At 36.8% G+C, this 25,856-nt stretch overlaps 1 protein-coding gene across 6 annotated transcripts in view; it reads right to left on the bottom strand.

Moving 5' to 3' along the window:
* The window catches only part of LOC150079291 (intermembrane lipid transfer protein VPS13D-like), a 1,618,665-nt gene that overhangs the window by 1,487,195 nt on the left and 105,614 nt on the right, over positions 1–25,856 (bottom strand). For all 6 annotated transcript variants that reach the window (XM_090383928.1, XM_090383929.1, XM_090383926.1 and 3 more), the window contains 2 exons: positions 21,636–21,740; positions 12,351–12,467 (listed from right to left, as the gene is read on the bottom strand). In XM_090383928.1, the coding sequence (XP_090240054.1) occupies positions 12,351–12,467; positions 21,636–21,740 (222 nt within the window). The remainder of the gene's footprint in view (positions 1–12,350; positions 12,468–21,635; positions 21,741–25,856) is intronic.

Consider the following 25,856-nt stretch of genomic DNA (forward strand, 5'->3'; position numbering starts at 1 on the left):
AAAAACAGCTTTATCAACATCTTCGTATACACACACAACTTAATTTGCTTCTTGTCTGCTAATTGAGTCTCGATTTTTTAAAATCATAGATTAAACTGTTTGCAGGTATTCTATATTTCTCGGCAATATCTTTTTTCTTAAAACCCTGATCAATATTATGAAGAATTTTGACTTTATCATTAATACTTAAACACTATCTTTGACAATGTTTATGCAAAGGTAAAAATTATTCAGTTGCAACAGGCTGTAGCTCACTGCCAATACATACACTGTGTAGCCACCACAAACTGTGCTGTGCTGGCCATATAGTGAATTGTTAATATCGCCTACTCAATGATGTTCGCTTGTCAATTCTACAGTATCACATGACCTTTCCTATTAATCACTTTGAAGAAATATGTGACCCTGTGAATTCCTTTTATTCTGCTTTCATTCACATATACATGAAATAAAATTTATTGTTAATGTATGCTGTATGTTACTTTTCAGAAAAAAAAAAAAAGAAAAAAAAAAAAGAGCATGTAGCCTATGTGATTGATTGCAAATCATTCAAGCAGAATGAAATTTAAAAAATTTCATGAAAACCATCTACCGGGAGTCCAGTTAGATGAAAACTTTCACATAATGATTGACAGGAAGGTCATGTGGTACGGTTGAGGAGAGAAGCGAATGGCACTCATTAGGCATGGCTAAAACCGACTATAGAAGCATTCTAAGTATTGCCGCCACAGCCCACTAAAGGTTTCCCAGCAGTGAATGTTGTTTTATCGTTAGCCAACATCAATTTACAAATATATACAGTCGACTCTCAATTTTCCAGGAAAGATGGTAAAAAAATATTCCTGGATAATCGATTTCCCAGTTAATCCAAAAATACAGCAAGTCTCCAACATATGTAAGAGATACGTTCCAGGACTTCTTACTTAAGTCGAGTTTTAAGTAACTCAGGAATGGCTAATAAAATATTGCTACGGTATCCCTGATATGCCAAAATTACAAAAACCACATGATATCCTCAGAAGAATGAAGAAAAATAGTTATATATTTTTAATTAGTTCAATTAAAAACTTTATGTAGGGACAGCAGTGAAGTAGCCGGAATGGCACTTAAGAAAAGAAAACATAAAAGGAAGAAAAAATGCATGTTATTGTACTGTAAAAACTGGTGTATTTTGTAGCCTTAGTTATTATAGTTTACTTCATTGGTGCCAATCTGAATTCCACATGATACTTGTTAATGTTTGGGCATTTTCATACATCCTTATTATTTTAATTTTCTGATCCAACTTGATCGCTTTTCTTTTCTTGAAAGATTTACTAGTACCGCTATCACTTACTTTCTTAGTCGGCACTGACAACAGTCAAAATTAAATTTCTGAAAAGAACTTCACAGGGTTAAGGCGAAAACTCACTATTATCACACCATGCGAGCTCACATTTTACTAAAGCACATTTCTGGAGGTCACTGACATAAAAACAATTTGCACTTTCCAGGTTATTGAGCTTTTCTGTTACTTCGATTCATTATAAAAGGTTGTAAACTCGATCTTATTGAATTTGCAATAATACTGATAACTGGAATTCTGTGGGTTTTTAAATTAGAGTATTACAGTAAAATGTGTGTCCCCTTCACTGAAACTGAAGGGGACACACATTTTATCATATAAAAAAAATATAAATAACGTAACATAAGTCTGAAGCTACGTAAGTCAGGGACTTACTGTATCGAAAAATGTTCAGCAACCTGCGTAAAAAGTATGGCGACAGTTAAAAAATTAAAAAAAAAAAACTTACCACGTACTACTCGCATGTCCAATATGATGCTTCCCTTTATTTTTTACGATGTTGATTTTAAATCTAATAGGTTTGGTCACCAACGTTATAATGGTTCTTTAGAGATTTAATGGATGCATCATCTTCAAACTATTGAATAATTTCAAGTTTTTGTTTAATTGAAAGCACAACTCTTGTGTTTGCCCATCATTCGCGATTTCTAAACAAAAAATAAATAAATAAAATAATAATAATAAAAATTCCGATATTCCTGACATAAATCACGAAACAAAATTTGCAACAATCAGTGTGATGCACTAAAACAAACTGAACATTTGGTCTCTCTCTCTCTCTCTCTCTTTTTTTTTTTTTTTTTTTTTTAAGAGGCAGATGTGAAGACAGCGGGGATTACAATATAATAGGTACACTAATCTCCCAATGATGACTTATAACGCCGCTCCTTGTCGCTTATTTACAACTTCCAAAATATCTTTTTATACTATTCTAGTTATTACTTGAATTTTATGATTTCTGGTTGAATTTTTTTTTTAATTTTGAGTCTTGAAATGTCCCGGTTAATCCGCTTCCCGGCAATTTTTATTTTTATTTTTTTTCTATGTGAACCCCAAACACGAGAGGTATTAGAACCTATAGTACTTAGTACCATGCTTGGGTTGGAGGTTGAGAAGATGAAAGAAGATATTTGTTGACATTGGACTTGAACTTCTTTAGATTGTAATTTTCAGGAAATACGTATGAAGGAAGGTTGTTCCAGAAAACGGCAGTGGAATGAATAAATGAGGAAGATGAAAAGTTGGTTCTGTGGGTTTGAAGTTGGACAGTAAATGGATGTTGGCTGGTGGCGGCACGTGTTCGGACTGTTTTGAAAGAGAGAGAGCAGGAATTACAGAAGCCAATTCAGAAGAACAGTGCCCATGGAAGTATCTTTAGAAGAGGCATGCAGCAGAAACAGTACGTCTATGAGAAACAACGAAGGGCGATTTATACAGAGTGAGCAGCTGTTTCGCCGAGAGCGAAAGAGAAAACCAAGTTTTTTAGATGCAGAGGAAGCAATATTTGTAATGTGCTTGTGCCAAGAGAGATTAGACGTCAGAGTAATCCCCAAAAGAGATATATCATTTTGCCTAGAAATCGGAGTGTCACTAAAGATAAGCATAGGAGCAGAAGAATCCTTTTTTGCGAGACATAAGACAAGACTGAGTTTTAGAAGGGTTGAAATCAACTAAGTTGTCTTTGCCCCACTATAGAATTACGTGAAGATCGGCATTTAAGGAATTGGTAGCAGATTTTCGAGAAGTTGAAGCTGAAGTTGAGCAGGACAAGGTTTCTCAAAATGGAAAGTGGAATGCAATTGTTATCATCGGCAAAACTATGGATAGGATTTCCAGTCAATGGAAGAAGGTCATTAATATACAAGAGGAAAAGAGTGGTGGAAAGAACTGAACCATGAGGGACACCGGCATTACTGGAGAAGTTAGAAAACAGAGAGCCATCTACCATCACCCTTAGTGAGTGATCACAGAGAAAACTGGATAACCAATTACTAAAAACAGTTGGCAAACCACAAGATGGAAGCTTGTTTAGAAGACCTTTATGCCAAACACAATCAAAACCCTTTGAGATGTCAAGAGTAACTACTTGTGTTTCACCGAACCTTTCCATTGAATTAGTCCATAAATGGGCAACATAAGCCAGAATATCACCAGTGGATCGACACTGACGGAATCCATACTGGCGATCATTGATCAGACGGAAGGTTTCTAGGTAGTTTAAGAGTTGATGGTTAATTGATTTCTCCATTACTTTAGAAAGAGTAGAAGTAATTGCAATGGGATAATTGGATGGGAGGGATTTGTCACCCTTTTTAGGAACTGGCTGGATATGAGCAAATTTCCAAGCAGAAGGAAAAACACCTTTCGAATAAGAAAGTGAAAAAAGGTGGCAAAGAATAGGAATAATTTTAGGAGCACAGGTTTTGAGAACAAGTGGAGAAATACCATCAGGACCTGGAGCTTTCTTAACATCAAGATTCATCAAAATCCTTCTGATATCCTTTTGATGGAAGACCACAGGAGGCATTGAATGGAGCATGTTGGGAATGGTGGGAGGTGTTTTACCAAGATCATTAATACATGAGCTGGAAGAAAAATGGGATGCTAGCAAGTTAGCTTTATCCTTGGCTGAAGTGACAACAGAACCATCTGGTTTGGACAGAGGTGGGAGCAGAGATGGGCAAAAGTTGCAGCCAATAGCTTTGGCAAGAGACCACAATGCTCTGCTACCATTAGGGCAAGAAGCAAGTTTTCTACTCTTAACCTGTTCAAACTCTAGTTTGGACTGATTAATAATTGCTTTACAACTGTTGCAAGCTTCGGTGTAGTCAGAAAATGAAACTGAAGAATTAGAAACAAGTCAATTACGATATGCAACATTCTTCTCTTGAACAGCCTTAGCACATTTATTGGAAAACCAAGTTTTAGATAAAGGACGAGATTTTAAAGTGAAGCGTGGGATAAATGATTCCATTCCTGCAAGAATAATTTAACTGACACGATCGGAGCAAACGTTGACATCAGAAGTTTTGAAACAGTAATCTGACCAATGAAAAGAAGAAAAGAAATCTCGCAGGTCATCCCATTTTGCATTCTTGTAATGCCAAACAATACAAGGTTGGGAATAGCCATGAGATAAGTGCTCCATTGGAGAAGAAACAATCACCAAGTTGTGATCTGAAGTGCCTAAAGGACCTCTCACTTCGAACGTGTACTTAGAATGGTTGTTTGTGAGAAAAAGATCAAGCGTTCTGGCTGTATGATTAGGATTATCCGGTATTCTTGTAGGTAAATGAACAATCTGTGCTAGGTCATTAGTAATTGCAAAAGCCTCAGCATCTCGACCTGCTTGGTCGGTGTGACTAGAAAACGGAAGCCAGCTGGAGTTGTGAACATTAAAATCACCAAGGAAAATGACCTTACTGTTAGGAAAGTTGGACTGGAAAAAGTCCAGTTGCAAAGAGAGGAAGTCAAAGAGCTCCAAGTGATTAGTGGAATTGGGAGAACGGTAGAGACAACAGATGAATTTGACGCAATGAGTTAGAGAGATTTTAAGACAGAGAAGATCAAAGACAGGAGATTCCAAATTGCCAAGTCTCTGACAGGGAATATCAGAATGGACATATGCACAAGTTCCACCTTTGAGGCGAAAGGAATCATACAGCGAATAATTTGGGTATCTGAAATGAGCAGTAGTTGAATCAACCGATAACTGAGATTCTGTCAGAAAAAGTACATGGGGTTTGGCAGACTGAAAGTGGAAATGGACATCGTTGAGATTAGAATTGAGACCACGTATATTTGTAAAATGAATTAGGAAGTGCTTGGGAAGTTTAGATATTTTCGCAGATAAGCTTGCTCTGTTAGTTTGACAATTCATGGTGTATTCAATAGTAAGAAAAAGTGAGTTTGTTTGTTTGTTTGTTTGTTTGTTTGTTTGTTTTTTGGAGCATTAGCAACTAAGGCCATATTGCTCCGGGATATGTGGTGATCATTCTTTGACCTTTCCACATCCTCCGTATTTGGTGGTGACGGGCTCGAACCCCGGTCTAATCAAGAAGCGTGTGCTACGCACTGCTGCTCCTTCCCACCTGGCTACGGAGGCGCCTGAAAAAGTGAGTGGGACATGCTGTATGAAGTAATGAAATTTTTGGATATGGCGTACACGTGGTAAGAATATATCCAGATCCTTGACATAACGTAGCCTCGACAATGCTCCCCGCATACACACTACTCGGACTCCCTCTAGTCACTATCTGGCAGAGTAGAGGTAGCAAGATTATACACTAGCTGATCTGGAAGTCTCCTAGAGAGTTACCAATAGGTTCGGTCCAGCGTACTAACTAGCAGCCGGCCTGCGAACACCATTTTAGAGCTGTACCCTCGAAATGTAAGGAATATTGGATCTTGCCACGAAGTTCATCATAACCTCAAAAGTCATCAATCATACTGCATGATGGAAGAGATAGGGAAGGGTTGACCAGAACTTAGCTCTAGAGACTAAACATGGGTTCCACCACTTCAAGCCTCCAATAAGCAAAGTGGTGGTAATTCACCAGTTGATGACAGTCATCTACCACCCAGTACTGCCTGGTAACATAGAGGGGCGGCATTCCTCCATGTGGTGTGGGCGCCACACCTCGACCCCTGCTGACGTTGGTTCACACCTGGGTGGTCACCACCATGTACTTGAGCATGGAGGTTATACCCAGGATTACTAACAGTCCCACCATCGTGAAGGTGCAAGCAGAGGATTTGGCTGTCACAGACCATCCGGACTTCGCCGAAATTTGGTCCACTTGACTCGAGTGTCACCCGAATATCAGTTCCTTCAGCGTTTTAGACTCCCAGGTAGCAAGTACAGCTTGTCTAGCATATCTGTGACAACCTCAAGGACCTTGAGGTTGTCACAGATATCATGAAATTGAGAGTCTGCTGTATATATAGATTCTTGTTTATACTCCAGCATGACCACCTGATCAGTGGAGGTTACAATAAATCAATCGATACAAATATTAATCGTATTTAGCAGTCATGGGCTTGAACTCTGGACCACTCAAAGAGCGTATGCTACTGCACTTGCACTCTTGATGCCTCAGCTAGCCCATTTATTGCTAAGTTTATGACAACTTTTAAGAAAATCTATTTGGTTTTATCCCTGCAACAAAAATGAAACCAAGACCCTCCTATGAGCATCAATGGCCAAAAGTGTGCAATAAATGATGGTTAATTCCAGATGAACAATGAGCAATTTCGGAGGGAAGGAGGCCATATTATATGTGAGCAGCTGTTTAGCAGTAAATGCTTGAAAATCTTTAAAAATGCTGTAGCTAATTTTTTTTTTTTTTATTTGTTATAGAGAAACTAACACTTTTCTATATGGGGTTAATTTAATTTTACATGCAATTTCATTTCAAGGTGCAATGTTTTGCGAAAAAATTCACAATATAGAGAAATTTGTTAAATAGAAGTTTGTAATAGAGAAGTTCCACTATACAGGGTGATTCACTACCAGTGCGACAAACTTGCAGGTGTAGGGGGCACAAAGACGAATCAGAATGATATAGCATTGCAGGGTCCGAAATGCCTTCGTCAGGCACCTCTGTAGCTAGGTGGGAAGGAGCAGCAGTGCGTAGCACACGCTTCTTGATTAGACCGGAGTTCGAGCCCATCACCACCAAATACGGAGGATGCGGAAAGGTCAGGGAATGACCACCGCATATTCCCGGAACATTATGGCCTTAGTTGCTAATGCTCCTAAAAACCAAATAACAGCAGGAGGCCTTCATCATGCGGTAGAGGATGTTGAACGGGAGGTCGCGTGAACAGCGATCCCGCTGGAAGTCAGCATTTGCGAACCGTTTCTGTTGATGAAACCAAGTAGCAAAAGTCCTCCGGAGTGGATAATCTGCAGGCTCCAATGATTGGACGCATTGCAGATTGCATGGCCTCATTTGGTTTGTTGACAGTATCCTCCATACAGTGGATTGGGAAATACCCAATCGTTGGCCTATCGCTCGAGTACTCGTACTCGGATTGCCTTCTGCAAGACGTAGAACATTCTCCTCATTGTCTGGCATCCTCGTCGTTCGCTCTCGATTCATGGTACCTCTCGTGAAACAACCAGTCTCACATAATCTTATGTGCACACGTGCGAAAATCGTATGATGAGGAGCACGCCTGTGCGGGAAACATTCCTGGTACAAGCGCAGAGCGGCGCGCCCATTACAGTCCACAGCTCCATACGCGAGGTGCATGTCGGCCAGTTCAACATTTGAATACTCGTCCATCCTACTGCCTCGGGAACTGGTTCGCAAATGCCGACTTCCAGCGGGATCACTGTTCACGCGACCTCCCGTTCAACATCCTCTACCGCATGACGAAGGCATTTCGGACCCTGCAATGCTATGTGATTCCGATTTGTCTTTGTGCCCCCTACACCTCCTGCAACTTTGTTGCACTGGTAGTGAATCACTCTGTATATATATACACACTGTGCTGCCACTTTATTAGGTACATCTACCTAGTAGCGTGTTGAGCCTCCTTTAGCCTTGCAAACAGCCTGAATTCATCTAGGCATGGATTGAACAAGATGCTGAAAACGTTGTGCAGGAATGGAGTACCATGCAAACATGAGTTTGTCGTGCAGTTCCTTGAGATTTGATGGAGGTGTAGGCCTGCAGGGAACAGCCCTTTCCAGCTCATCCCAAAGATGTTCAATAGGATTGAGATCCGAGGAATTGGGCGGGCCACTGCAGCAAAGAAAAGTCATTGTCATGTTCCTGAAAACATTCCATAGTGATTTGGGCTTTGTGCACCGGCGCATTATCCTGATGAAAGTAACCATCTGATTGAGGATAAACTGTCAACACGAACAGATTTCATTTGGTCAGCAACAATGTTTAGGTATGATGTGGCATTCAGACGTGAATCTATGGGTATCAATGGACCCAACGTGTGCCAAGAAAACATTCCCCACAGCATAACACTGCCCCCACCACCTTGCACCGTAGTCGTCAGACAATGACGGGTCCACAGATTCATGTTGTTTTGGCCAAATTCTGAGCCTTCCATCAACATGATGCACCAGGAACTTCGACTCATCAAACCAAGCAACTGTTTTCCAATCCTCTATAGTCCAGTGCTGGTGTTGTTGTGCCCACAGGAGGCGTACTCTCTTGTTCTTCATTGATACAAAGGTACGCAATGTGGCCGTCGGCTATTGTAGCCCATTCACGACAAAGTGCAACTTGTGGTCCGTTGTGATATTTTTTTCTGTGCACCAAGGTTGCATTCTGATGTGATGTGCGACATTCTGGCCCGTCTGTTTGCTTGCACAATTCTAGCCATCCTCCTCTGACCTCTCTCATCAACAAGCGATTTTCTTCCACAGCAGTACCGTTGAGAGAATGTTTTCTGTTTACTGCACCATTCTCGATACACCCTTGAAACTGTGGTGCGTGAAAAGTTCAGAACTGCCATTTCAGAGATGCTTTGTCCAGCACATCTTGGACCTGCTACCATGCCACGTTCAAAGTCTGTTAGATCACTCTTTTTCCCCATTCTAGCTACGGTTTGTACGCTTAACCGATACTACAAAGGTTGTTCTGCTGCATTTATATCCACAACTGTGGTCATGTGACTTGCAACGTTGTCGGACAAACCATTTGTGTGCACAGCAGGGATGTACCTAATATGATTACAGTGGATATGATTACATATTTTTATGTAAATGTTGTGTATTATAGTTAAAAGTCATTGTTCGGCTGTTTAGGTAATGGGAGGCAAAATTAGGAAGGTAATTAGGACAGAAATAAACACTCCTGTGCTCATATTACACTAATAGCCCAGAAGTGTGGAAGAATTTTTAGTTGTAGGAAAGTAAACAGTATGTTATTGAAGAATATAAAGCTGGTGCTCAGGTTATCCGGGAGCACAATTTCCCATCAGCGTTAGTAACGGCACTGGATATTAACAACATTTACATATATATATATATATATATATATACTTATTAGCTCTATCTATGCAGCCAGTCGCAAGACAGGCGAGTAGTTGCATGAAATTACTTATACAAAAACTCACAAATAACATTTATATAACTGACATAGGTAATAGAGTGAAAAAAAATTGAAAAGAATAGAGTAAAGAAAAAAAAAATTACAGCATTAAACAAAAAACATAAAATAAAAACATAAACAGTTAAGTTGTCATTATCAAGAGTCAATCACCAGAATTGCACGAAAAGAAGACAATTTAAAGCATTTCTAATGCAAAACACATACCATGAAATAAACAATTAAAATGGTGAATTTAGAAATAATTTGATAATATAATAACTTAATAATTAAAAACTTAACAATTTAATAACTCTCCTAAGAGACTAAACCAAAATAAAACCAAAACCAGAAAGGAGATGCAAAAGAAATATCCAGAACAAAAAGACTAAGACAATAGAAGTCTTAAGCAGTTAAAAAAAAAAAATGAAAGTTAAAGGATAATTCATGATAAGTACAACCCAAAAGAGAAAAAGAAGTAAATCACATATAAAGTAGCAAGAAAAGAGTGCTAAAACTTTGTGAATGAGAAAAAATGTAGTATAGAAAGAATATAGTTTCTCACTATGCATTTGTAAAACCACTGCGCGTGAGAAACAAAAATATAGGAAAATAAAAAGTAAAGGAAATATTAAAAATATGGAATGGCTCAGGCAGTTCGGAGTACACAAACTTCCCCCCTGCCACACACGCACGCACGCACGCACACGTTTTTTGTTCAGCAGACAGGCAAATCAACCACAGAACACACACAATTTACAGACATAAATATATATGGCGCCACATGGTCTATGTTACCAATGTATCCAAAACCCTATATCTTAAACAGTCAATGACATGAAAAACTAGTTGGTCTTGGTGAGGACAGAAAGGTTTTCCACCTGTTTCCCAGGTTTTTCATTCAGTAAACAGGAAAACCAACTGAAGAACATACACAATTCACAACCATAATACCCTATGTGTGTCTTAGCTTCTGTTTGTGTAACCATAAAATTGAAATTAATCTACAGTTGATAAAATCCTACATTCCAGCAAAGTCAATGCATCATATTACCATCTCCCATTCTGAGAGGATGTGTTGATCCTGCTAACTAGAGGAATTGCTTAAGTCCTCTTTAATGGATGATGCAATCAGCCAATCTCAGACAAAGGAGTAGGATTTTTTTTTTATCATCCAAAACAACATGCAAATCGACCACTGAACACACACTTCTACAGAAGAGTACATGAAATCTGTATGTTCAACAAGCTTTGGGTGCTGCTAAAATTATAAGATCAACAGTTGGGAAAGAGTATGCAAGAAATTTGTTTGTGATCATCCCATTAAGAGACGAGAAAGTAAATATTCTTATTGTTTTACATGAGGTATAATTATTAAATCTTTTAAAGAATGGAATGTCCATAGATGAAATGAATGTCTGCCATTTAAGCATCACTGATCATGCACGGCTAACATAAGAAAAACATACAGATCAGATTGAAAATAACAATCTAGTTACATGTAATTTGAGGATAATTGATAAAAAGAAAATCAACAAAACTTTATTCAACAGTTGCCTTACTCAGAAAGCAGAGATGGATTTGTTCCAAAATTTGCATGCACATACATGAAACATCAAATCAGAAACAGATTCAAATTTACCTATCATCTTAATTACTGACAGGTGTACTTTACTTTCACTCTATGAAAAAAAGAAAACACTATAATTTAGAATGGAAGCATTATTTAAGTGATGTCCCTGTGAACATTTTCATCCCTATACTCAACAGGACGCACTCCCAAAGATTGCTGAGAACTTTCAAAAACACCCTATATATTCCTATTGTGAAGTAACAAGGCTTTTAAACTATATATAAAAGATGACCATCTTCTGAATTAACTAACAACACTTTCTTTAAAAAGATCAATCAAATCAAAAAAACACATGAGGATCCTGCAACATGTCTGCAATTAACATGTCTGCATGGAAGCCTTGCAGCAGGGATCCAGATTTTACTCTTTTAAACAGGTGGCAGGAATGTTCCCTCTGTGAAGGCCCAGTGGGAATGAAACCATTCCCACCAGATCTTCACTACAGTGATCCTCAAACAGTCAACAATGCCTGCAGTTGAGATGATTTATCTGCTCTAGTGATGCAGATCATTTTTCATTCTAACTCTGTCAGATCCTTCCCTTTTCACATCACATGGGCTTCATACTAACAGTCACTAACCATGTCATCACTATCTTGTGCTTCACCAGTCGGTGACCACCCAAAAGTGCTGTGGGATGCCTTCACTCATGGAGACAGGGGCAGTCAATGTTTTGCATCATAAGTGTATAAATGTAGCAAAAACATAAAACCTTCAACTGCCACCAAAATATTGACATGAGGAAAAAAACAATGGTGCTGTTCGATTCAACACACAAAATACATATAAGAAACAAATAAATATAAACAAACTTTTTTTATCACATAGTATTATCAAATTTGAAGCTTTTTTTTTTTTGGCTCTAAAATATGCAATGAAATGATGAAATTTTATTTAATGGGGCAAGAATTATGGATTTCTTGAGGAAGTCAATATTATCTAGTGAATTTATAAATTTACAATTTTCAATAATAAAAAAACATATTCCAGTGCAATAAAGATAAACATTGTGCTGACAGTGCAGAGATAATCATGCCACATGCAAATTTTGAATTTTCAGATTGATTATACAAATAAAATTAAATCAAAAAAACACACGAGGATCCTGCAACATGTAAATAATACACACGGACATTCTTAATCTTGAGCTAAATGAAAAAAAATATTTTTGATAATTATTTTTTGAAAAATAATATTTTTATAATCTCTAAAAAAGGTATTCAGATATTTACCATGATATAATAACATTTTAAAAATAAAAACTTCTGCACAAAACAACATTCTACACAAAATAATGTCCAAGTTATTAAAGTTACCCAATTATCATCGGTACTTTGTGCTGACAGAGCATGGATAATAATGCCACATGCAAATTTTGAATTTTTATCAGATTGATCATCTTCATAACGCACATGGACATTCTTAATCTTCAGCTAAATGAAAAAAATAATTATTTTTGATAATTAAATTTTCTGAAAAATAATATTTACAGAACATTTAAAAGAGGTATTCAGATATTTAATACTTATAATAACATTTGTAAAATAAGGTAATCTGTGGAGTAGAGGCTTTCCAGCCTGCTACCTGTTTGAAACAATCTGAATTCAGTTCCCAATGCACATAAAAGTAGCATTTACATTTGCGTCTGGAGTGCCCTAACCAAGCATATATAGCTGTAACCATACGTAAGAAATAATCTGCTAGTTCAGTCTTTTGGCATTTTGTTTTTTTTCTGCCAGTGCAAGCATACAATTACAATCGTGGTTTATTTCAAATCCTGTAACAAATAAGGTTAACTGAAGATATGTGACAAAACTATCAGATTAAAAATTAATTATAAATGAATAATTTAATTCAGCAAATATGGGAAACCCATCTTATCTTAATTTTGAAGTCAATGAAGAAGCGGAATGGGGAAAAAAATCTATTAACAAAAGATTACAAAAACTGAACAAGTCCAAGTATTTTCGGTTCAAGTATTAAGATCAATTTATAATTAGTTTGCAATAATGCTCTCACACATCATATGGAAAAGATGTTTCCTTGTTTAAAAATACCATTGTTCCACAGTTCAGAGTGGACTAGAATCAATGAAATTTGGGCACTCACATTGATCTTAGATGATTCATACTGTGCTTGTAATGATTTTTGTCATTCAAACTACACAACACAAACTTGAAAAATGTTTTTTTTTTTTTTTTTTCATTAAAATAATGTGATGTCAGTAATCACTTCAACTCCAACTCTGCTGTGTGCAAGTTTTGACTACAGATTTCAAAATATTTTCAGAATAAGCCTTGTGGATTAACTTGAAACTCTAGAGAATCTGCAAAGTTCTAGGGGGAAATTTTTATCAGCGTGGCCAGCATTTGTAGGTAGAAGGAATATATTTGGTAGAGATGGTATTCATTTGAACAAAAGTGGTACAAAGATCTGTGTTTATCTGATGATATGAATCAAAGAAATGCTTGCACTCACATCATGAATTCTTCTTTGTTACCATAGCACCAGATGTTGAAAAGATGTTCTGAGGGTAGCAATGTTTCAAATGAGGGGTAAGATAAACCTTGGAATACAAACCTAAATAACTTCAAGGGGTGTGTCACCGTAACAACTATAGAAGATCATTAGTCTCAACTGAGTCAAAAGCAATGTCAAGAGTACTGTCAATAAAATCGCTGAATTTGAACTCCTGGTTAGGACAACTAATGCTGATATAATAGGGCTAACAGAAATGCATCCCACCCAGATATTGGTGATGACAAGTTCCACTACAGTATGTATAATATATTTAGGAAAGATAGGGAAAATAGAAGGAGTGGGGTCATCTTCTTATCAACGTAGCTTGATCATGAAAAGAGCTTTTGCTGAGTCTGAAATTACGTCTGCCAGCAGATCAGAAGATTGTGAAGATCAGAAGAATATACAGATCAAAAGATTGTGAAGTACACTGGTGTTCAAAGAAAGTGCATCCTTAAAACTGTAATTGTTTTTCAAATAGCGTAAGTATGTGGCAATATTTCTTACAGATTGCATCAGATAAGATTGACACGCGAATGTGATGACGTAATATTGCATCAGCTGTTACTTTCAGCTATATAAGCATGCTCTGCAAGAGTTGCAGTCATTCCTTGCTTGTGTCAGGATGGAGATTTATGCGCAGTTGGACGCCACAAAGAAAGAGTGCTATTGTTGCTTTACATGAGGAAGGATGTTCTTCCCATCATATTGCTTATAGAGCATCTTGTAATCATTAAACAGTGAGTAGATTTCTTTCCAAACTCAAGAATACTGGTTCTGCTGATAGGAAAAAAGGAACTGGATGCAAACGAGTCTCTACACCAAAACAGAACCGTGTTTTGAAGCACTTATGCCTTAAAAACAGTAAAGTTTCTTCATCTGAGCTGAAAAGAGAATGGAAAGAACATACAGGAGTTGTAGCAAGTGAAGTAACAGTCAGAAGATGCCTCTTCAAAAATAGACTCTTAGCCCGTCATCCTAAGAAGCCCCACCTCACACAAAAATGAAAAAGGCCCAATTAATTTGGTGCAAGAAGTATATTAAATGGACCTCCAAGCAGTGGAAGTCAGTTATTTTCTCAGATGGGAAGAAATTCAACTTGCATGGCTCTGATGGGAGACAAACAATTCGTCGTAAACATGGTGAAGAATACTATCCAGACTGTATGGTGTCTACAGTGAATTTCCCTACCAGCCAAATGACATGGGGGTGCATTTAGTATCACAGAGTAGGTCACCTGTAGTTTCTAAAAGGTTCCGTAAATGCCAATGGATACCTGGCTATACTGGAAAGCAAATTTCTGCCAACCATTAGAGACAATTTCAACCTAACAAGTAACTGCATCTTTCAGGACGACTGTGCTCCTTGTTATTGGGCTAAAAGTGTAAGTAGGCACTTCTGTAGTTACTTTAGCTTCATTTCTGCATTAGAGGTTTGACAGTAATGTGTTTACATTTGTTACAGGTGAAAAAATGGTTGGAAGAATGGTCCATTACAACTCTTAGCTGGCCAGGAAACAGCTGGGACCTGAATCCTATAGAGAACTGTTGGTATCGTGTGGAATCTGCAGTTGCCAGAAAGAAACCAAAGACCCTTTGCGAACTTCAGGGAGCCATAATGGGTGTTTGGAACCACGAACTATCAGTTGATTATTTTCAGAAATTGACCTTGTCAATGCCATGACGGTGTGCTGCTGTCATCGGGGCCAGAGGCAGTTCAACTAAATATTAGTTTAAACCTGGTGAATTTTTCATTTTGTTTTCCATTTCCAAACTGAGGGCTTCTAATAATTCATCCATAATTGTCATGTTTACCAAAATCGTTGTATAAAGGTCGCAAATGCTCATTTTGGAATATTTTGAGAGCATCTGTCAAATATTACTTAGCTTTGCCTTAACTATTAATAAATATCTTTTGTTTATATTCCTATTTGTGATGCTAGTCATTAAAGTAACATACCATCGTGAAAAAGGGTTAGAAATGTAATTCCTAGGTGATGCGCTTTCTTTAAACACCAGTGTATATGATGAGATTCTTCACATGTAGATGGAATGGACAAGCAAAATGCCTTATTATGGGTGACTTTAATCTGTTCCAGCTTGACTCGAATAAGTGGAAGGAAAACCCATTATGGGGAAAAATGTTTTTATGGGATTTAATGAACAATAATACTATCAGAATTAATAATACCAGGTTGCCTAAAAAATATATTTTTCAGTAAAATTATTAAATTATTGATCGAGGCAAATTATATTTTCTTTCAGGGTAAGATTTATAGACAGATTTTTGGTTTTCCCATGGGCCTAAGCCTAAGTACCTTAATTGCGGAGATTTACTAAAATAGAATAGAAAACATATACTTAACATCATTTTTAGCGAAAATTACATTTTATGGTAGATACCTCGACAATATTCTCATTATTACGGATTGCAACACTACAAATGAGGTTTTACAGACCTTTAATATCATTAACACTAGGTTGAAATTTACACTAGGGATAGTACAGGAAGAAACTAAGACCATCAATTTCTTAAACATTGCACTTAAAAGAGAGGGTGAAAACAAGTTTTAGTATTCATCATAAGCCCACAAACACGGGGATGTTTTTTCACCACAGTAGTTATCACCCGTATTCATATAAAAGGTCCATCGTGTTGAACCAGTTCAGATTACGGTATAGTTTAGGGCTAAAGCATTAGGTTATGTAAAGAATTTAACTAATGTACAAGTTAGTGCAATTGCATCATTTTAGTACATAGCCAACTATTTAAATAGTTATAAATTGACATCATTAAGTATATCTCATATTGTGAATATCTTCACGAGTTGCCTTGATATTGAACTACTTCGAATAAGTAATGCTTCACCATAGGGGAAGACTATTCTTATTTATTCTCAGCAGATACCATCACCCATACGGCACCGTTTCAGAACTTATTGGCTACACATCAGTGGATGGGCAGGTCCCCTGTGTTGCAATGATGACAACCCTGTTGCGAAAAATAAATCCACAATATGAGAGATGCTTGATGGTGTGGAGTAATTTAGATTAGGGTATAGATTAGGGCTAAAACCTCGGGTTATGTAAAGAGTCATCACTGCAACAACAGGGTACCTGCCCACCCACTGATGAGGAGTCAATAAGCTCTGAAAGGGTGCCGTATGGGTGATGGTATCTGCTGAGAATAAATAAGAATAGCCTTCTCCTATGGTGAACTGTTACTTATTCGAGGTAGTGCAATATCATGGCAACTTGTTGTGCAGGTATTCACAATATGAGATATACTTAATGATGCCAATTTATAACTATTTAAGTAGTTGGCTATTAGCATTAGTAAAGGTACATGATGCAAGTAAGCAAGCTTATATAGCATCAGCCAAAAAAAAAAAAAAAAAAAAAAAGAAACCCTTCTCATTTCAGCCATCCACTCACCAATTTTAACCAATGTTTGGTTAAACTTTTTGCACATCACTCCTAAAACTGTCTTTCCTCAATTTGAATTTATGTTCTCTGAGGTGATTATTGAGCATGCTCAAACCATTCAAGGCTTTATACTTCAATCAAATAACCATGCAGGTGCCTGGTAACCAGATACTGTAATTTGCTAAACTTAAGCCTTTCTTCGTAAAAGCAACCCTTTGTTCCATTCACTAATCTTGTTGGCCTTCTCTGTACTCATTCCAGCAGCTCTACATCGTTACATCATCAGGTCTACATCAAGACACTATGAGCTACTCTTGCAGACCACCTCTAGTGCTCAGAAAATTGCATATCTGCCTGCATAATTACCCCCAGCACAATTACCACTGTCAGTGTTGTCCCACACAGTTGATACATTACTGTGAGGTTATTGCTTCCCATATGCAGTACTTTACATTTGTCAATGTTAAACTTCAGTTGCCACCTCTCAGCCCATCTGCTCAACTTTTCTAGATCCTGCTGCAGCAGCTTACTATCAGTAGTGTCATTAACAACCTTGCCAACCTTCGTATCATCAGCAAACTTGAACATTAAGCCTGATATGCCATCATCAATATCATTAATAAATATAGAAAACAACAATGGACCCAACACTGAACCCTGAGGTACTCCACTAATAACATCAGTCCACGAAGAGCAGTGTCCATTGATTACCACTCTCTGTTTTCTCCCACTCAACCATCCTTTTATCCATTGCAGAAACCTGCTCTTAAGGCCAGACTGCTCCAATTTGTGCAGCAGTCTTCCATGTGCAACAGTATCAAAAGCCTTTCTAAGATCCAAATATATGTTATCAAAATTATTATATGCATCCAGTTCCTTTGTGACTACATCATACTATCCAATCAAATTGGTCAGACAAGACTTCCCCCTTAACAAGCCCATGCCGTGTCCAAGCTATAACTGAAATCTTGTCTAGATGATCCTGCAGTGCTTCTTTAACCAGTGCCTCCATTAATTTCCCTGGGACAGAAGTTAAACTAACATGTCTGTAATTACTTGTGTCGCCATTTCATTCTCCTTTGTGAATTGGAGTCACATTTGCACATCTCCAGTCTATGGGCACCTCCCCTGAGTCCAAGGAAGCTCTCATAATTATGGTTAAGGGTTTGCTTATTCCCTTTGCTGCCTCCCTTAATATAACTGGATAGATCACATCCACACCAGGCGCCTTTTTTATGTTTATTTTCAACAATTTCTCCTCCACTTTCCTCTCAGTCATTACAAAATCATCAAGCTCAGTGCCAGAGTTTAATTCACCTCTGCATTCCCCTCCCTGAATAACTCCTCATGTGTGAATTAGGCAAAATACTCATTTAGTTTGTTAGCTACCTGAGCAGGATCATCAACAGTTGAACAACCAATATCAAGTGGACCAATCTGATTCATCTCCTTCCTTCCTTCTTTACATAAGTAAAGAACTCTTTGATGTTTTTCTTTGCATCCTTTGCCAAGGATTTCTCGTAATCTGCCTTAACCTGCCTAACCTCCTTTGTGACTTGATTACAGACTAGCTTATATCTATCATAGGCTTTTGTGTCACCTCTTAAATCTCTTAATTTATATGTATCCCATGCATTTTTCTTCTCTGTCACATGTCTCATTAATTCGCCTGACATCCATTTAGGCCTAAACTTTGAACAATATTTCAGACCACCGCAGACAACTTTACAAAACAGAAACCCTTCCCTTAACCCCTGATGGTAGTTACCACTTTGAGTAGATCCCACTTCAGCACACTGTGATCACTACCACCTAGTGGTTCCTTTATCTGCAGATTCTTAATGCATGAAGAATCACTACTGATAATCAGATCAAGAGTATTACTCCCTCTAGTTGCCTCCCGAACATGTTGATGTAGAAAACAATCATCCAACAAATCCACAAAAGCCTTGTCAATTTCCCAGATATTGACTCGAAAATTCCAGTCAATATCTGGGAAATTAAAATCCCCCATTATAAGACACACTGATTTACTGGCCCACTATTTCTCTGTACATTTGTTTATTATACTCATCAGAGTCATTAGGCCTATAACACACTCCTACTCTCAATTTTGCTTTCCCAGTGCTTATGTCACACCAAACTGACTCAACACTGCACTGTCCAGCCATGTCGACTGGCTGTACTTCCTTTGATTTTAAGTGTTTCTTAACTAATAGCATAAACCCTCCTCCCTTCCTATCCTGTCTATCCTTCCTGTACACATTGTACTCACTAAAATTTCAGTTCTGCATTCCTTATATCTGTGTGACACCACCTCTCTGATATCCCAACAATATCTGCCTTTGATGTTTTGACCAATCTCAAATTCATCAAATTTATTTACCAAACTCCTAGCATTGGTGTACACACAAGTATACATGCACCTGTTCCTATTCTTAGCTACCCTAACACAGCCCATGTATTTACTTGTTTCGCAATGACTCCCAGCAGTCTCTGGAATCCCCTGCACCTTGTTTTCCAGGCTGCTGCTCATTCGAATAGAAGCAGCGAAAGAATCACTTTCACCTGTGCCAGCGGCTACTGTTAATCTATTAGTTCGTGTATCCCTTCCCTTAAGCTAGCAGTTTTCCAACCCACCTAACGCTGCCTCAATAGCATCAGCAAATATTCTTGCACCCTTTCTATTTAAGTATATCCCATCCCTATAGAAGCAGTCTCTCCTGTTAATAAGCACAAACCAGACTGAGAAAAATCTACCTCTTGAGTCTTGCACAATCTCTCCAGAGCCAAATTGATCAACAAGGCTCTGATATACTCCCTCCTATCGTTTCTGCATAGAATTGCACACTTTCCAATCAACACTGACTCACGGCTTTTTTTCAACATTGACCTGTACTTGTTAAGTAATTCTGCTGGTCTCCTACTCATAATATCATTAGTGCCAACATGTACAACAAGATCACCTTTTGCTCTAAATCATCAACCTCTGCCCCTGGCAGACATGGCTATGTACTGAAATGGTGAAATTGCACTAACTTGTACATTAGTTGAATCAGTTCTTAAATGCGTATAAATATTCAACTACGCAACTTGCCGTACAAACAGAAATAGATGAATTGTCTAAAAGGTTTCTAAACAGAGGTTACCCTCTTGTCTCTATTAACAGTATTAAATCGGAAGCTAAAGATAAAATAATTAACACTAGACATAATGACAGGATCAATAAAAAATATTTTATTACAATTCCGTATACTGAACACTGGTACAGACAATTTAACAACTTTTTTCAAGGCACAAATAAAAATAGTAGCAAACTGACACAAATTACATTCGATATTAAGGAATCACTCAATATTATCTTCTTCTGAACAGTCACATGACCTCGTTTACAACATTTCTTGTAGGGATTGTGACTCTGCTTACTTTGGATCAACTAGATGCATTTTAAATCTTAGGGTGAAACAGCATGAAGCATCTGTTCGAGCATCGCATGCCAACGCTTTGGAACTAGCATTTCATGCGATAAATGAAATTCACACGTTTATTTTTAATGAAGCTAAAATTTTGAATATTCAGCATAATTATACTAAGTTGTTTATTGCCGCAACTTTAGAGATGAAAGTACAAAGTAATTCTATTAGCATCCATTGACCATTTCTCATATCTGATTCATGGTCATTCAAATGCATGCGCACTAAAGATTAATCTCCTTTTAATAATGTAACACACATACACAATATTTGTCAGTTTTATTCCAACCTGTGAGCACGACACATGTCGAAAAATTTTGGTTCACTTCAGGGAGTAAATATATATTGGATTTTATATTTTATTTTTCATCGTATTTTAATCGTATTCCAACTTGTATTTTTAACCTGTGCTTTTTCTGACAATGTCTTCCATCACTAGAGGTTACATGTGGTTTGCTATTTCTGGGGTTGGGTTGGGGTCTACGACTGCAATCCTGGGGTGTGATGGCAAGGAACACATTTTGAGTTTTAAAATTACCATTTGTAATTTATCGGCATTCTAGGAGAGTTGGATAAGAAGTCCTATAGACAGAATAAAGGTAATTCCTTTCTTTATTCTTAAAACATCATACCCAGGGTCCTGAGCTGGATATCATCATTCTTCTCCTTCTTGGTGATTCCCTTCTACTTCTCTCTCTCTCTCTCTCGGTAACTCAATTTTTTTTTTTTTTGGCTGGTGCAGCATAAGCCTCAGGCTTCCTTGCATCATATGGCTAATAATAATAAATAATAATAATGTAGGTCTGAAACTTCATTTGTCAGGATATCACAGCAACTGAAATAGTCATGCAAAAGGTTTCACAAATTTTCAGCTATGTACAAGTGTGGGTGGATATCAGTAGAGACTTTCAGCATTTCTTATGAATGGAATCTATTTTCAGTGTATTTTTTCTATTTTTCCAAACATTTGTTATAGTGATAATTATTTTATTAATTGGATTCTCTACCTAGTGGCATATCCATATCATGTTAAATTTTTTTTTTTTTTTCATTTAAAAAAATTAATAAAAATCTGGATCTTTTAAAGTAGAATAACTTCCACTTTAAAAAGTATTACAGAAGAAGCTACCAGAAGCTACAAAAACTGTTTAAAATATTTCAAAATCACATAGTAAACTTTTACCTGAATATTTTCAACAATGTTTGCAACCAAAGATGTTCCAAATGTCAACCAGTTTGAATATGAATATGCATAGTATGATGCATCCTGTTCTGATTCCTGTTCACCCTAAATTTCAAACAATAAAATATTCAATACATATATCTGACTAAATCTGAAATATTTTGCAATGTTATGAATATCAGTAAATGGTGTGCATTATTAATATAGAGAGTGGTCCATAAGGGTGCCCCAAAATCATCAATTTTGGGGCACCCTTATGGATCAATTTTGTATCCTTCATTCAAAAATACATCTATCTTTGTATATAAATCAGACTTACAGGGGGAAAAAAAAAAAAAAAAAAAAAGAAGAAAAAAAATTGAAGAAATATCCTTCCGCTTTGAAACCCTAGCAACAATAAGGCAAAATACAAATTCAAAGTGTATTAATTCTTACCAGGGAGACCTCTGGTAACAACTTATTTAATGCATATAACATGAAATATCTGAAGTGAAGTGAAGACAACACTGACACTCCTAGACAATCACAGTTCGGAAATTATATGCGCTGTAAAGAAACTGTTTTACAGATTTGTAAAAACTAAACTAATGAAATATAAAACTAATAAAACATAACACTAAAATATAAAATAACAGAAAAATAGTACATATAATAAATAAACAAACAAACAAACAATTAAATTTTAAAAAAAGGAAGTAATTAAAGTACAAAAAAATGTACATTACGTACATAAAAAATGAGCTTACATCCGACTTACAACCGAATCAACCTACCTATGATGTGGTCACTTAACCACAACTCTGTCATAAGTCAAGGAGCAACTGTATACATAATTGTATACAGATTGTATATCAATATATTGTATCAAAATTTTATACCCAGTGTCAACTTTAAAATTTCAGATGATGTTTTAGTGCTTCAAAGGTGGACTCATATGCTGGATATTACCCATAGCTTCACCGGTGTACAATTGACTTTCATAAGCTGCAATGCATAGCCAACCACAATTAGCTGAAAAATTATACATTCAGAATAGCTCAAGCATGAATACAGGCAAAAATCATAACTGCTAATGCAACAAATCAGTACAAAGCTTTGGTATACAATATATAAAACTATATAATGCATATGAGATACACTGAGATAATGTATTTTCTCACTTAACAACTAATATATATATAATTTGTATTAATATTAAATTAAATAGTAAGTATAAATGGATGTGAAAATTACATAAGGTGAAACGAACGTTCCTACTATCCTACTTCTATTGCTATTTTTCGTCTTTATTTATTTAAAATACTCCTTTTCCCTTCCCCATCCTCAATTTAATACCTTTGCTTGTTCCAAATTTATTTTTAAAATACACTAATTTCTTATCTATACAAAATTAAATCCTAAACTAAATTCCATATAAAGTAGAGTTCCGATTATCAGAGCTAATGGGGACCAAGAACAGCTCGGATATGGTCGAACTCTGTTAACACGGAAAAATTTTCGTATACTGATCTTCCCTTCCCAATGTTCCCCTCCCCCTCTAGGATATCCCTCATTCCTGCCATTAAGGAAGTACATGTACATACATATGTAGTGTAAAAAAAAGAATATGTACATGTATGAAGGTAATTACATACTGTAATTATGTTTATGGCGAGGGTAAAGAAAGCCCACATGACAAGTACGGCAAATTTCAGAGTGGTCTGCCAGTGGAACTAGTTTGCCGTGACAGCATTTGTATTGTTGCTCGCTCAATAAACAGATGGTGGGTGTTATCGGTCAGGAGTAGAAATTGAATTCCATGGGAGCTTGCACCCCTCCTGAAGTGGAGGGGTTACCTGACCTTTTTTTCTATAGAATCATGGGTGGACTAGAGGATAATTTGTTTATTATTACTGTATTTTTATTTTGTAATTTTTTTTTTTTTATTTTTAAAGACACTCGCATGTGCCGAACACATTTTACAATGCCAGAACTTTCCACTTGACTCCGTTCATTATTCAATTAGTTTAAAATAATTATTGCACTTAAAACAGTACAGTTTCGGTCTCATTAATTTAGATTTCATCAAAAAAATCAAGCAAGTTAAAGCAATGTTTCATTTTTCCCCACAAATTTCTTCCAACTTTAAAAGATTCATCGCTAATATTATCTTTATGCCATTTATTCCGAAACTAATTATGCACTGTTCTTTATTAATTAATACACATTATAATGCCAACCAATGACTAAACTGATATTATCATCTGTTCTGTTCTGTTCTGTTCATGCACCAATCAGTACACCATTTGTCACGCCTACCTGTCAATCAATATATCATTTTCGACTTCTACTACAGACCGATAACATCCACCATCTGTTTAACACTACAAGTGCGGCACAGCAAAGTACAGTATACTGTACCGGGTTTTTCCGTTAAGAGGCCCACCCAAATATAGGCCCATCTGGGCCTCTATTAGGATTTTGTTTTCCAAATAGAAGCCCATGGGCTTTTATTGGGGACAAATACAGTCAGTCCTCGTATAGCACGATAACTGTGTTCCTAGAAACCCTCATGCAATGCAAAATGGTGCAATATAAACAACAGGCCCTATGGAAAAAATAAGGTTAGGTGCCGACCACCCAAGATTATTTATTACGTAATAGTCGTAATAAAATACTTACGTATTTTACTACGACTATTACGTAATAAAATATTGCTAATGCTTTTGCTTCTATCGTAAGCAAACTTGTTTTTTGTTTGATTTTCTATCCAAACAGATGAGCTGTTCCATCTCTTCCAATTCTTTGTGTCTTAATCTAATGGATTTTAATTACACTTTGAGTTGTTCCTGCTATGAAAGTTGTTTTTATTTTCTCTGCATTCTTTGTAATTCTCGGCGTTGCCTCATTTAGGTCTGTAGCACGTGCAATATCACATGGTCTTTCATTTCGCTCAAAGCGTTTCACAGTTTCTTATTTTTTCTCTATCAACAGATACATAAGATACTATACATGTCTATCAACAGAGGCAGTGGCCATAAGCCTTACCGGGGAAACCCCGGTGAGCCGGAGGGATTTTGGCCATAAACCATAGTATGAGGCCACTATAAATTTTCCCGGGTAAGAAATTTTTACCCAGTCCACCTCTGTTTATTGATATTGCTTTTCTTTTTCTCTCTGAATCTGCAGTGTCTTCACCAGGACATTTCCTTTTCACACCTTTTAAGTATTTTACTCATTTTTAGGGAATAAAGCACAATTACAAAACGAGGAAACACGCTTGATACACATAAACAAAGCTGCGCGCGTGTAGCAACTGAATAAACAACACCGTAAAGGCAGAGATACCCTATTAACACCTCACATTTCTAGGGGTTACTACCATAAAACAATAAAAATAATTTACAGTTGCGTTTCCGCTAGTGGAATCTGTTATAAACTGGTAGTAAACTCGATCTAATTGCATTTACGATTAAACCGATAGCTGGAATTGTGTTGGTTTTTACGTTATTATGATGAAATATGTTCCCCTTCACTGATAAAAAAAACAAATACATTTTCAGAATCTTCTTCTTCATTCATAAGCGAATTCGGTTCGTGTTATATAAGATATCGTTCCCCTATTTATAATGTATGATCGAATTCGTGTAGTGTATACACGTGTTATATGAGGACTGACTGTAATAACGCGCTTTCTCGTAACATACCATATATCGGCACTCTGCGCATGCCTGAAATGTCATTGCAATAAATGTGAATTGCACGTCTTTACTCGTTGTCAGAATATTTAGCCCTAAAAATGGAAAATAAAAAGTCTAGTAAACGAAAATCGTATACTATCCAGGAAAAACTACAGTTTGTGACACGTTTAAAAGCAGGGGAAAATCAAAATTCGATATCGCAACAAACAGGCATTGACAGGAAAAATCTTTGCCGTTGGTTGCAACAAGAAGCAGAATTATTGAAGCTGGTTAAAAAATGTAAACATAAACGTCTTGAGGGCGGCAGGAAGGAAGGCATTTTATCCCAAAATTGAGAAAAAACTATTTGAATTTTCAAAAAGGAACGAAATAACCACCGATCAGTTACCTATAACACATTGCGAAACTATATTTTCTCACCAGAATTTGGTCTTAAAATACCACCTGCTTTTAAAGTAAGCAACAAGTTCTTATTTGGATGGACCAGGAGACATCGGATTAGATCATGTAGAATAACTCATCATGGACAACTGGATAATCG

This window comes from Mastigoproctus giganteus, chromosome 10 (assembly GCF_048544385.1).
Source record: "Mastigoproctus giganteus isolate SK-2022 chromosome 10, ASM4854438v1, whole genome shotgun sequence".
Taxonomy (NCBI): Eukaryota; Metazoa; Arthropoda; class Arachnida; order Uropygi; family Thelyphonidae; genus Mastigoproctus; species Mastigoproctus giganteus.